The 14,202-nt window shown below is 39.4% G+C and overlaps 1 protein-coding gene across 3 annotated transcripts; it reads right to left on the minus strand.

Annotated features, from left to right (window-relative positions):
- Nucleotides 1-1,119: 1,119 nt before the first annotated feature.
- On the minus strand, nt 1,120-8,940 carry Gm8267 (predicted gene 8267). 3 transcript variants are annotated; one of them, XM_017316129.2, is made up of 5 exons: nt 8,748-8,940; nt 7,895-8,057; nt 6,815-6,946; nt 5,952-6,133; nt 1,126-1,908 (listed from the first exon to the last, which is right to left on the minus strand). In XM_017316129.2, exons 2-5 carry the CDS (start codon nt 8,008-8,010, stop codon nt 1,730-1,732), a joined length of 609 nt encoding a protein of 202 aa, XP_017171618.2. In that variant the 5' UTR covers nt 8,011-8,057; nt 8,748-8,940; the 3' UTR covers nt 1,126-1,729. The 3 variants fall into 3 exon arrangements, with proteins under 3 accessions (NP_001156426.1, XP_017171618.2, XP_030103817.1); XM_030247957.1 differs by having other exon boundaries at nt 8,785-8,914; NM_001162954.1 differs by lacking the exon at nt 5,952-6,133 and having other exon boundaries at nt 1,120-1,908; nt 8,785-8,940.
- Nucleotides 8,941-14,202: the final 5,262 nt, after the last annotated feature.

Here is a 14,202-nt window from a genome sequence, read left to right on the forward strand (position 1 = left end):
TGCATTGCCCACTTTCCTGTGGTAGTGTCAGTGATGAGCTCTGCACTATGATTTGTCCCTGTTACCTGGTGTTGCTGCTCCCAAAACCTGCTTCTCTGATCCAAAGAGAAACTTCAGATCACATTCTTAACTGCTTTGGCTCTGAAAGGAAATGGGTGCTTCTACTTTTTTACAACAAACTAAAAATACCTCAAGAAACACTTCCTATAGGTATGATCCATTCCACTAATATAGCACACAAAGAAGGAAAAAAGTCCATATTAGGGGATGGAGAAATATCTCTTCATTTGAGAATATTTTTCTCAAAGATCCACATGTCATCTAACAGTCCTCTGTCATTTTAGTTCCAGGTGAAACCCAATAACTTCTTCTGGCCTTTGGGGAATGGCATGCAAGTGTTGCACAGACCTACAGAAATCAAATCATGCATAAATATAAAATAAATCCAAATAACAAACAGAATCGCCACTGGGTGGGGGGAAACGAGGGCGAAAACTCATATAGCATATGGGCCTGGATTTTGTCTCAGCTTTTAAAAACATCTGGATACTGAATACTGAACTACACACTGTGCTTGTGTTAAAACCACAAAAAGGAACCAAATGTATTGTCAAGCACAAAATTCACTCTCATAATAAAGAAAAACAACAAAATAACCAAAAAATAATACATCCCTATCTCAAAAGGTCCTAAAATTGAATATCTGTAGTAGTATTTACCACTGATAGAACATTTGAAGGAAAGCAGAAGCATACATGTCTGTGTTTTCTACCAGCTTTTATATTCCCTTAGAATTTGTTTTTATTTCCTGAAAGACATTTCAGAAATACTGATATATTTCCCATTAATTTGTTCAACACTGTCATTCACAGTATTTTAGCAGCAGCTAAATATTTGACATGCAAGTATACAGCATGGATAACTTTTCCATCATGAAGTCGTTATCCACATAGTTGGACACACTATCCACACTGAATGTACAATCAATTGCTTTTGTAGCTCAGTCTGGCTGGGAAGTCATTATGGAACCCAAGCCCCATACAGAGATCCATCTTTGTCTGATAGGTGTGGGATTTCAATAGGGTGATACCACACCTGAATAAAGAAGTTTCTTAGAGTGAAGAGTTGGAAATCACTGTTTTATTCTTAGAATACATCCAATTTACTCAATAGTAACTAAAAGTGGGCAGTCAATATGTACAGTGTATAGCCTTATCAAAATATTAAATCAATTATAAAACAAAACAACACCAAACAAACAAACAAAAAAACTTCTAATGAAACTAAAGAAAACCAAAGAACAAAAGTAATCCAAGCTCAAACCAAAATCTAAAAGCAAGAATTGTGCTAAAGAGCCTTCTTTGGCTGTCATTTAGCAGCACAGACTTACAGCCCATGGCTGTCCTTGGCAACACAGTAGAAAATAAGTTACTTCTGGTAACAATCTTTACAAGAGGAATTTAAGTAGGTCTCCTTTTTTGGAGTATGGGTTTGAAAAATATGGACACCCAAGACTAAGCAGAAAACATGTTACAGACTTTGGCTCAAAACCTTTGCAATTTTGTAGAATGATTTTGTAATTTTCCTTGATGACCTATCAGGACAAGAAAAATTTACTCTCAGAATCTTCCTGTTTCCCCAGTAGCTCTTGATGTGCCTCAGCACATGTCTGAATTCCTCTACATGTTCACTCTTGCTGAGCCAGAGCACAGATGAAATTAAGGGCTATTCATTGCAAGAAAAAAAAAAAGTAAAGGAAGAAAATGCAACAGATGATAGCCATGAGTACTGGGGATGAGATGAAGTATTTGCTTCGCACATGCAGGGATCCCACTATAGAAGTTCTCTTCAAAGGAGACCTTGTCCTGGTCTCTTCCATGTTCCAGTTTCTGCTGGAGTATTTCACACCTAGGGAAGGAAAGAAGAAAGGCCTGATTAGGATTTGTCAATTCAGCTCTCCGTCCCACATGAGATTTATTCAGCTGGACAATCTATTATGACTTATCATTGGCTGAGGTCATTCCCTGCATCCCCAAGTGTCATAGAGCACCTGGGCTTAGAATTTTTTTCTCAGCTTTTAAAAAGTGGTAGAAACTTAACTGTGAACTACACACTGTACTAGAGTTTAAAAGAAAAACACTATATTACTCCAATAGTCCAGGTATAATATATTGAATAATAACATTGTAGCAATGTCTGAATATGAGTTCAAGAGAGATGTGAACAACCTAGAAAACCATGTGGATGCCTTATGGGGAACCTGCCTAGAATTGAAGTGAAGGCTATGATTATTTCTCTAGTGCATGAACCTGACAGGGTTCCACTCTTAAACCCCTATATCTTGAAATAACCAGAGAACACATATCACATGAAATCCACAGGCACTGCATGGGTCCTAAAATCAGAAAAAAATGTGCTAACTGAAAATATTCCCAAGGCTAGGAACTGAATTTTAAAAGCGATGGTCATGAAGGAACATAAAATACACCTATAAATCTAAGACTGTTGTATAGCACACTATCAATTATGCAAATTACTTGTGTTCACACAACACAAGCACAGTATACCTCAGTAACATGTTTAGTTTAGTATCCTAGTTAATGCTATTATAAAAATTTCCCAGGATATTTCGGAGTCATAAAAAACAAATCTTGAATGTGATAGGTAGGTAATGGGCTAAGCATATACACAGCTCACTCAGTGATAAGCTTTCCTCTCATAAACCAGACTCAGAATCAGGGTTCTTGGCATATTATCCAATCCGTCTTAGCAAGTTCCAAAAGCTGTGTAGAGTAGGCTTTTCTGCCAGCAAAGGATCACATGGTGGTGGTAGACTAGCCTCACCTTCACTGTTTCAGTTTTGTTCCAAAGTAAACAGTTCTTCCATTAGAGGCTCCTTTTGCCTGACTCACTTGGTGTCCAAAGGTATAATCCCAGAAAAATAGGAAGTCACTATAAATAAGATCCAATGGAACAATTTTCTCCCAATAATGTACTTTGTTAGGAATATTTTGAGTAAGATGAAGCTAACTAGTTGAAGGTCACATACTTGCATGGACTATCTAACACTGAGCAATATTTCATGAAAGGGCTGTATCACACAGTATATTTTCACTCTTTAGCAGATGGACGTCAGGATATCATCATCTTCTGGACTACTCTGAGGACCATTACAGACCTCATGTGCCCTAGAGATTCTGTAGATATCTACTCATTGTTCTGGAATCTCTGGGTCAAAGGGAACTTCTTTTCTACTTTCTGAACCTTGCTTCTCAAACACCTACCTGATTTTATACTACCAGACCTGTCTGAAAGTCCTCATTTCTACCAACCCCCATTTAGGCTGATTCTAACTCTGAGAAAATGATTTTGAATAACAGCAATTGCAGAATGCTACACAGATAACATAGTGTGAGTTCTTTAGTTTATCATGACCCTCAAGGGGCTCCTGAAACAGCCCTCTTTTGCACCACAGCTACCGAATTCTGCTGGATGCAGGTACAGCTACATGCAACTCAATCTCTCAATAATTAGAATCCAAGACAAACTATAAGGCAAAATTTTCCCGAGTAGAGGTAGGTGGAAAAGCAATGGTAGCAGGCAATGAGGAAAAGAATTTGGGATGCTGAGAAGACACAGTAAGCTACCTGATATTTCAGTGGGCCTTCATAATTCTTCCAGAGGAGAAAAGGGACATAACACATGGATTTTATACACCAACCTCCTCCTCAACACTATCATATTCCATTGATTTTCTCCAAAGGATTTCAACGAGGATCAGTAGTATTGCCCCTAGCCAGTTGAAAGTCTGACTTTATAGGAGTTTTGCATCCTTTTTTTTTTCCCTTGGGAGCTAGGTAGAGTTGCATACTAATTGTTCTGCTGCATTTGATGTTTCATGGGTGCAATCTGAAATCTCAGGGGCTTTACTCATCATGCTTGGCCTCTAGAGACAGACATGGTTGCATGTCTACACAAATACACACACAAACACATATACACACACAAACACTGTTGTATATTCAAGCATCCATACCACAAACACTTGCAAAGGCATTTTGCATTACCCAAGCACACAATTTAGAATAAACACACTGAGTCACAGCTGGTACACACACACACACACACACACACACACACACACACACAGATACAACAACACACACACCACATACCACAGAAAGACTGACACAAAAACACATACATCAATGAAATTCTTGCTCTTATCTATCATATTTACTGTTGCATGAGCATGTAGTGGAACCTATGATGTGTACAAGGCTTTTATACTCAAGGGGGCTTTGCAGCCCTGACCTGTACTTATCTCCTCTTCAGGAACTTTTTCTATGCAAATACTTACTGGTCCTATAAGGACATTACAAGTTCTACACAGATATCCTTGACAACACAGCACTAAATTGCCAAGAAAGAGATTTCTACCTATAGCCTCCAGTAAGCCACGTTTTGACTTAGCACGGTCCCCTCACTAAACCTACACTGAGTCCTTTTTAGCATTAGAGAAAGACTGTGACTTTTGATCATTACTCAGGAACTGTTCAACACATTACTTATTATGTGATATTAAATTATCCTCAATATCAGTCAGGGAAAATCTAGATAAATGACCTGCTGTGACATTTCTGAAATGCAGCACTCTGCACTACTCTGATTGAGAATCTATCCTGAAACAAAGCCATGCCCAAAATATATCTAGCAAAACAATGTCAGCAGAGTGATGTAGTGTAGGCTTCTAAGTATGCCCATGGTTAAGCCAATAAGACAAGCCAGAATCTCCCAGGCAATAACTCTAAGCAGGTAAAATTTAAAAATCTAATATTTATTTTTAAAATAGTAGTATTGTTTAACGATTTGTTGATATAAATAAGAGACAGATCTCCACCTGGTAGTGGACAAGAGATGAAAAGTCTACTGGACATTGAACAACAGGAAGTATCAGGTTTATTGACAGACCTAGGCCCAAAGAAATAAGTTAGAGAATAACTACACAAAATCAGATGTCATTAACATGCCTTACAACATACCCACAAAGGTACAGATTGGCATAAGCATCCATAAACACACATACACAAACACTTACATACACACACAAAATCATAAGGGAGCAAAAAACAATGAAGAATCTGTCATGCTAGAGGACCAAATGATTTTGAATATGCAAAGCAGATGTTTCAACAGAGAAATTCAACTCTAGTATTCTTACTAGATCACTAGAAAGCCCTAGAGAACATTCTTCTTGGTCACATTGAGGGGTAGATATGGAGAAGTTTTTTCATGACGCCTCAAAACTCTCACACCAAACCTGAGATTGTGAGAAGCCTTTCCTACATCCCTGCTCATTCAGCCAGCTCCAGACCACAAGGCCCAGGAACTCCAACTCCAACAGCACTCAAAGAAAATAGGACTGGCAAAGAAAGTAGGACTTCCTACTCAGTCAGGTTGAAACAAAATCTACAGGGGAAACGGTGGGGGTGGGGGACAAAAACTTCCAAAAGGCAACAATGAAATCCACTTATTTGTCAATTCCACTAAGCTATCATCACTGCAAATTACTTCCTTCCTGGAATCTCACATGATCCCCATAAAGCAAATGAGCTACAGGCCTTTACTTCTTTCTTCAAAGCTCTCTACTATTCTAAAGAAGGGCTCCAGCCCAGCACCTTTCAAACTTTGTCATGTAGAGTTGTGATGTGTAATCAACTTATCTCCCCTAGTGAACTGCAGATTTTAGCAGGGCAGAAAAATTGGCTTGCTAAACATGCAGTTTCTTGTAAAAGGCTACCGCCACAGAAAGCCTTGTAGATGATCACCTAAATAAACACTTGGAGGAGACAGAGGTGAGTGCCTGGATAAGTTGGTGGACTGTTACATTTGATTGTCTATGTTTATGGTTAGCCATGAGGGCAATCTGCCTCTGATACACATCATCCTACCTGCTGCTGCTTTGCACTTGGGATGTATGTTCTTGCTGGTCTCATCACAGAACCTCTTTTCTTCACCAAAGGATGCCTCCTGGTCAGCCTGCTCTACCAGCAGCTTTCTGTTCTCATTCAGCAACATCCTTACTTTTTTCTTCAATTGATTGCATTCTTTCAGGAGGTGGGTGTGCCTGATGCTGAACCACAAACATACAAAACATAAATGTTGATTCCCAGCTAGCTTTGATTTGCCTGCCACTCTTCCAAATATTATGATGCCTGCAAGGTCTCTGATCCCCAGACAGCCCGAGACTAGAGACCACTGTATACCCATCAGTAACAAATAGAGGCAGGTCAAATCCAGAGACCAGCCACATGCAACAAGACTCAAAATATTTCTGAAAACCCTGACACCAAGAGTGTTCCATATACATCACAGAAGAGGAAAACTTCCTCATGGTTGCTCATATGTGTGTAGTACCAGAAAACCATCAGTAGGGAGAGGGCAATGCCCTCTTAGGGAGAGAGAAGACCCAAAAGGTATAAACTCTTTCCATTTTTGTCATGGATCCCAGATCTTGTAATCTGCTGTCAGAACCCTAGAAGTTCAGGGTTGCTTGAGATTTCCAGCATGGTGGAAATGGTTTTGATGCAGAAGATTCTGAATTTGGAAGAATAAAGACTGGAGGGTCTTGGACAATATTCACACTTAGGAAACCTGAGTCTAAGAGGTACAAATCCAAGACCCATGCCTCAAGGGAGGGCTCCTATTAAGAAACAGAGAGTATAGAACTAGAGCTCTCACTTTTCTACAAAGTCCTAGAAGGCCACAAGCATTCCCTGCCTAGTGCTGGGTCTCAGCTGTGTCTGGGACTCACCTGTAGGAATCGTTATCTTCTATGAATTCCTTGTACTTCTCAATGGTATCACTTATTGACTGCATCATTTTTTCCATATCCAACATTGTCTTCTCATGTTGTGATTTAATGATGGTGAATTCAGTGTTCATCCTGTGGTAGAGCATGGCCCAAAGAGTAAATCATCCTCTGAACTAAGCAATCAAGTATCATGTGCAAAAAGGCGGTATCTGGAATTCCCAAGGAAATTGTATGCCACATCCTTGCTCCTTCCAACTCGTCCTATTGGTACTGATTAAACTTATTATCTTGGGCAGAGGACAGCAGAGCCAGGGGACCAAATGGAGATAGCTGACCCTCAAGAAATCTTAGGTGAGCCTCAAGGAATACACTAGTTCTGTGAAATGTTTCTACTAGACTGTCCCACAGGCTTTGGTCCTTAGTTTTAAGGCTTTTTTTCCCTCTTAGTTTTAAGGCAGGGATAATCCTTTGTTCTTATTGCTACATGAATTCTCAGAGGGCATAACTAGTATATAACGGAAAAGGCTTTATAACACTTCCTACTCCAGGAGAATCCTATGTGACACCAAGGAAAACACAGGGAATAAAGAACCCTGATGATCAATTTGGGCCTCTAAGGGCTCAACACTATCATGCCCTACAAACTGTGCATCACACACATCCTAAGACCCCATCAAAGGTCCCACAACCCCAGATCCTGAACAAAACACACACAACTAACTTCACACACAGAAAAAAATTAAAATGCCAAATAAATCCAGGTAGGCTCCATAGTCTCAGAGTACAATGAACAAAACAAGAGTAAAGCAGTAATGGCCTGCAGACATTGAATTCTTACACAGTAAGGCAGCTATTGTGACCAGGTCCTTCCAGCTGTTGACAAAACCAATCAGACTCCAAGCACCTCAAGGCCAAGTACAAAAGAGGATGACCATAGAGTACACAGCACTTATCTCATCCAACAATTTAACAACTCTCAAGACTTCTTATAATGAATGTGAGAGATGACACACATGGGAGAAAATGTGGGTCAACAGAGAGGGCACAATACAGTCAACAAGATACTGGGCATAATTTTACCTGTAGTTCAAATCAGTGTTCATGTCAATGTCCAAGATTCGAAAAAGTTCTTCCCGCTCAGCATTTATCTTCCTGATATAAAATTTCATATCTTCTAGTTTATTCATATTCTTCATATGATTAGAGATGTTGCAACTTTGGGATGATGTTCTCCCAGCAGACACTGAAGATAGATAAACGCAAATGCATTTGCATAGTTGATGGCCCAGGGCAGGGGAGACCATTCTGAGTGCCAAAGAAAAGGTTGAGGAAGAGAAAAGCTAGAGACAGGATTAATCACTGAAAAAGCAGAAAGGCTATATTTGAGCTGGTCTGCTAATCTATATTTCTCTTCCCAACCACCACTGTTGGTCACAACTATCACTATACTCCTTATAGCATTCCCCCTTACCCTGAAATCCAAAAGCTGCCTCAGACATAAAGATTTGGGGAACATTTTCAGTTCATGTCATATGTTATGCCAAGAAAACCTGAAGTTCATAGTGCTTAGCACCATCAATATCTAGTCATGTGTGTTCAAACTCAAAGTGTCTGAGACCTCAACACATGACCAGGTTAGAATCCTCCTCTGTTCTCTGCATCAGAGACGCATGTATCCTACAATAATCTAGAAGATGAAGTGCTTCAACTCCCTACCAATAAGGGACACATTCTTATTCTCATAGTGCCTTCTCAGGGCAGTCTTTGACACTCTAAATGAAATTAAATAGCTCCCAGAAAAGTAGCTGCAGGCTTGTCAATTCCTGGGTCTGTCAAATCAATTATCAGAAATTCTAGACTTTGGTCTGTCATTAAGAAAGTCTAAGGCTCCAGCTTGTAAGATCTTCTCAGCAAAGGCCCAGCTCAAGCCTACCTGTTCCAGAATTTCCCCAACTCTGCCAAGGACTCACTGTGTCTTCCCCAGAATGATTTCATTCTTCCTTTTTTACAAGAAGGGATGCCAGATTCCTTCTGCCTTGGTCTTGTCTCTCCTTGATTGCCATTCTCCCTGTGAAATAGTCTGAGCAGCCGGGAAAACATGCCTGATAGAGAATATAAAAGGCACTGAAGGAATATCCCACAAGCAGCTTTTGTAACCACAACACAGGTGACGTCACAGAAGATTCTAGTTCTCTCATAGATACAACAGATGGTCCAAGGAAGGCATTACTTATGATGTCACTGGGAAAGGCTAAGGCCTATTTGATAACTAGTTCTCCCCAAATTGACCAGTTTCTGTTGTGCATTTCCTGGAGCCTCTCCTGTGACTTGGGAAATACCCTTTGTCAACCTCTCCTTCCAAATTTAAGAGATTTCTCATCTGCTTCATTAGAAGACAAGTGCTTTTGATGAAAAACATTGATTAGGACACTGAAATGCATGAGAGGTTTTTGTTAGCACCCAAATCTCTAGGGACAATGAATATAAGAGCTATTTCTCAATAATAAATATACAACCTGAGTAAATTCATGTGACATACGGTCTACTTCCCCAGGTTTTCCCTGTTTCACAAAGGTCAACATCTTTCTCCTATACCTTTAATTATATAAAACCTGGATAATATTTTCTTACTGTGCTTATCTTGATAGTGGGCATTGTTCCCACATACATATCCATGTGTTTCACAAAATCTCCTGTTTACAATACCATCTTTTGCAAGGAAAACTCCCCTTTCTTTGGAACATAGGGGCTCAACGACAGGACAAATATAAAATGGTAATCGTTCTGTCCCATCTTCAAAATATTAACTTGCACACCCTCCCTTTCTCAAATACAACCAGACTATTAAAGTGGGCATCAGTGAGCAAAGGTCAACCTGGACTGTACAAATTACTGCATTGTAGCCTCCTAGCCATCACTTCTCTAATATCTGTCTTTCTGAATTCCCAAGTGCAGGCATGAGGATGCTGGGGGTTGTACCATAATACTTTACTCATAGCAAACATGAGTTACTCCCTACTCAGGAGGTAGGGCAGGGAGTGGAATGGTCTGAGATCAGGTTAAATCTCAATTTTAATGGGTCCATAAGTTCAGGCTCTGTCATCTGAGGCTTCTGAGTTCTTAGCTGGGTGTGCTGAATCTGTGCTATAATGCAACCTGTCCTCACAGATGTAAGATGAAAAACCATATATGTCTTTTACTGGAAGACATCTGCCTTTGACTACCATCTGGAGCCACACAATACCAATATGCAGAGCTCAAAATTGGGGGAAAATTGTTGATGCGTTAGAATTTGAGGGCGCTTTCTTCCAAAATGGGGCCCATATTGTGCCAATGTGATTTTTCCTTTGGTTTTTCACTAACGGTGGCTTGGTTGTTTCCTGGCCTAAAGATTCTGGATCCACCAACAAGAGGCCTACTCCATACATGCTCTTTTTAATCAAGAAAAGGATTGTTGTAGAATCATGCCAGGCAGCAGGAAGGTCAACTAGGCTGCTCTTAGATCCAGCTCACCTGGTACAGGACTGAAGACCTGAGGTACCTGGGGAAAGGAAGCAGCACACAGTATCACACAGCTCCCTCTACTGCAACTGCTAGAACTGTAATAGGGTATTTTGTTGTTGTTTTTTATTATAAATACATATAAATCTAGCCAGAGTTGGTACATGACTTTAATTCCAGCACTCCTAAGGTATTTTTAAAAATGTTGTTAGTATTCCTATTGTTTCCTTTGGTTTTTGTTGTTAACTCCCCCAGCTATTTGCACTGTACCTAGAACGTTAAGCCCATGCTCTGTACAGTCCTATCATTCATGTTAGTCAGGAGTGGTTACTCCTCAGATGATCTCATTACTCACTTTCAAATAAGGAAAACAGTCACAGAGACATTAGTTACCTTGTATGGTCTCATGTAACGAACTCATCATGATAAGTGAATTGCATAATTTTGCACTGGTATCCATAAGTGAAATTCAGAAGTTCTTTCCTCGTTGGGTCTTTGTGTGGCTTTGGTATCAGTGTAACTGTGGCTCCATAGAGCACATTGGGTATTATTCCTTTTGTTTCTATTCTGTGGAATGGTTTGAAGGGAATAGGTATTAGGTCTTCTTTGAAGGTTTGAAAGAATTCTGCACTAAACCCATCGGGTCCTGAGCTTTTGTTGGTTGGGAGATTTTACCCATTGTTTCTAATTCTTTAGGGGTTATGAGACAGTTCACATGGTTTATCTGATCCTGATTTAATTATGGTACCTGGAATCTGTCAAGAAAATTGTCTGTTGCATCCAGATTTTCCAGTTTTGAGTACAGTTTTGTAGTAGGATTTAAGGATCTTTCTTTCTTTCTTCCTTCCTTCCTTCCTTCCTTCCTTCGTTCCTTCCTTCCTTTCTTCCTTTCTTTCTTTCTTTCTTTCTTTCTTTCTTTCTTTCTTTCTTTCTTTCTTTTTTATATTAGCTTGATTTCTGTCATTATGTCTCCCTTTTCATTTCTGATTTTGTTAATTTGGATACTGTCTCTGTGCCATTAGGTTAGTCTGGCTAAGGGATTTTCTATCTTGTAGATTTTCTCAAAGAATCATCTCTTGGTTTTGTTGATTCATTGTATAGTTCTTCTTGTTTCTTTGGTTGATTTCAGCCCCGAGTTTGATTACTTCCTGCCATCTACTCTTCTTGGGTATATTTGCTTCTTTTTGTTCTAGAATTTTCAGATGTTCTGTCAAGCTGCTAGTGTATACTCTCTCCAGTTTCTTTTAGGAGGTACTGAGAGCTATGAGTTTTCTACTTAACATGGTTTTCATTGTGTCCCATAAGTTTGGGTGTGTTGTAACTTTGTTTTCACTGAATTTTAAAAAGTCTTTAATTTCTTTCTTTAATTCTTCCTTGGCCTAGTTATAATTGAGGAGAGCATTGTTCAGCTTCCATGTGTATGTGGGCTTTCTGTTGTTTTGGTTGTTATTAAAGACCAGCCTTAGTCTGTGGTGATCTAATAGGTTGCATGAGATTACTTCAATTTTTTTGTATCTGTTGTGGCCTGTTTTGTGAATGATTATATGGTCAATTTTGTAAAAGGTGCCATAAAGTGTTGAGAAGACAGTATATTCTTTGCATTTAGGATGAAATGTTCTATAGATATCTGTTAAATCGATTTTGATCATAACTTCTGCTAGTTTTACTGTCTCTGTTTAGATTCTGTATCCATGATCTGACCATTGATGAGAGTGGGGTACTTGAAGTCTCCCTCCAGTATTGTGTGAGTTACAATATGTGCGTAGAACTTTAGTTAAATTTCTTTTATGACTTTGATTTCCTTTGCAATTGGAGCATAGATGTTCAGAATTGAGAGTTTATCTTGGTAGATTTTTTCTTTGATGAATATGAAGTGTCCTTCCTTATTTTTTGAAAACTTTAGGCTGAAAGTCGATTTTATCTGATATTAGAATGCCTACTTCAGCTTATTTCTTGGGAAATTTTGTTTGGAAAATTGTTTTACAGATTTTAATTCTGAGGTAGTATCTGTCTTTGTCAGTGAGCTGCATATCCCGTATGCAGTAAAATGTTGGGTCCTGTTTACTTTTCAACTCTTTTACTCTATGTCACTATATTTGGGAACTGAGTCCACTGATGATTGAAAAACCACTCTGGAAATCAGTTTGGTGGTTCCTCAGAAGAGTGAACATAGTACTACTTGACGACCCAGCAATACCACTCCTGGGCATGTACTGAGAAGCTGCTCCAACATGTAATAATGACACATGCTCCACTATGTTCATAGCATCCTTATTATAATAGTCAGTAGCTGGAAAGAACCCAGATGTCCCTCAACCTAGGAATGAATGCAAAAAATGTGATGTAATTACACAATGGAGTACTATTCAGCTATTAAAAACAATGGATTAACAAACTTGTTAGGCAAATGGATAGAACTAGAAAATATCATCCTGAGTGAGGTAACTCAATAACAAAAGAACACACCTGGTATGCACTCACTTATAAGTGGATATTAGCCCCAAAGATTGGAACACCCAAGATACAATTAGCAGATCACATGAAACTCAAAAACCAGGAAAACCAAAGTGGGGATACATTGGTCCTTCTTAGAAGGGGGAACAAAATACCCATAGGTGGAGACAGAGAGACAAAGTGTGGAGCAGAGACTGAATGAAAGGTCATTGAGAGGCTGCCCCATCTGACTAACCATCCCCTATAGTGTCACTACACCCAGGTGCTATTGTGGATGCCAACAAGTGCTTGCTGACCAGAGCCTGGTATAGCTATCTCCTGAGAGACTCTGTCAGTGCCTGTCAAATACTGAGGAGGATGCTCTCAGCCAACCATTGGACTGATCACAGGGACTGCAGAAGTGGAGATAGAGAAAGGACCCAAGGTACTGGAGGGTTTTGCAGCCCCATAGGAGGAACAATATGAACCAACCAGTACCCCAAGTGATCTTAGGGACTAAAGCACTAGCCCAAGAGAACACATGGAGGGAACCATTTCTCTAGCTGCATATTTAGCAGAGGATGGCTTTGTTGGTCATCAATGAGAGAAGATGACCTTAATCCTGTGAAGGCTCAATGTCCTAATGTAGGGGAATGCCAGGGCCAGGGACCAGGAATAGGTTGGTCAGTGAGCAGGGGGAGTGGGTAGGGGATAGGGGGTTTTCATATGAGAAATCAGGAAATGGGAAAACATTTGAAATGTAAATAAAGAAAATAAGTAATTAAAAATATTTTAAAAATAATAAATAAAATGAACTTCTAAATTATCCAGAGATTATGAGACTTGAGAAGATATTGGCTAATCTTCCTAACCTGTGTGTCATTGTATAAATTAAGACAGGTTTCTTTGTGTGCTGGGAAGGTAGTTGAAGGAAACAATTTTAATTTTCATCTGGAGGTGGCTTATTCCATAAGGATGAGGATGAATTCTGACCTTGTCTGTCAGGAATGGCACGGAACCATACATTGTTGTCCCATTTCCAGGCTGCAGAGCCCCACTGGTTTCTGAGCCTTATTGGCTGTTTGCTCTTCTCTACAAACCCTGCTCTCTCTTTTGGAGTAAATTGTCCCCCATTATATCTACTTAATTTTGTGTTTTGTCTTCCTACAGGATGTTGAGCAACAACTTAAGTATATTTAGCACCACTAATCTTAGTGCTTTTATATAAGATTGAGTGGGATTATCATTTCAAAATCTGCACATGATCTCCAGAAAACAAAGAAAAGGAGTCAATTTGATAATCCAGAAATAAAATAACATGGGAAAAGCTTAAAAACCAGTGAATGAATTCTTTGCAAACTTCTATGATAGTGAAAGACTGTGGAAATCCCTAGGAATTGGATTATGAAGTGAGACTTAGTACAAGGTCTATGAACACATAAATCAAATGTTGA

This window comes from Mus musculus, chromosome 14 (genome assembly GCF_000001635.26).
Source record: "Mus musculus strain C57BL/6J chromosome 14, GRCm38.p6 C57BL/6J".
Classification (NCBI taxonomy): Eukaryota; Metazoa; Chordata; class Mammalia; order Rodentia; family Muridae; genus Mus; species Mus musculus.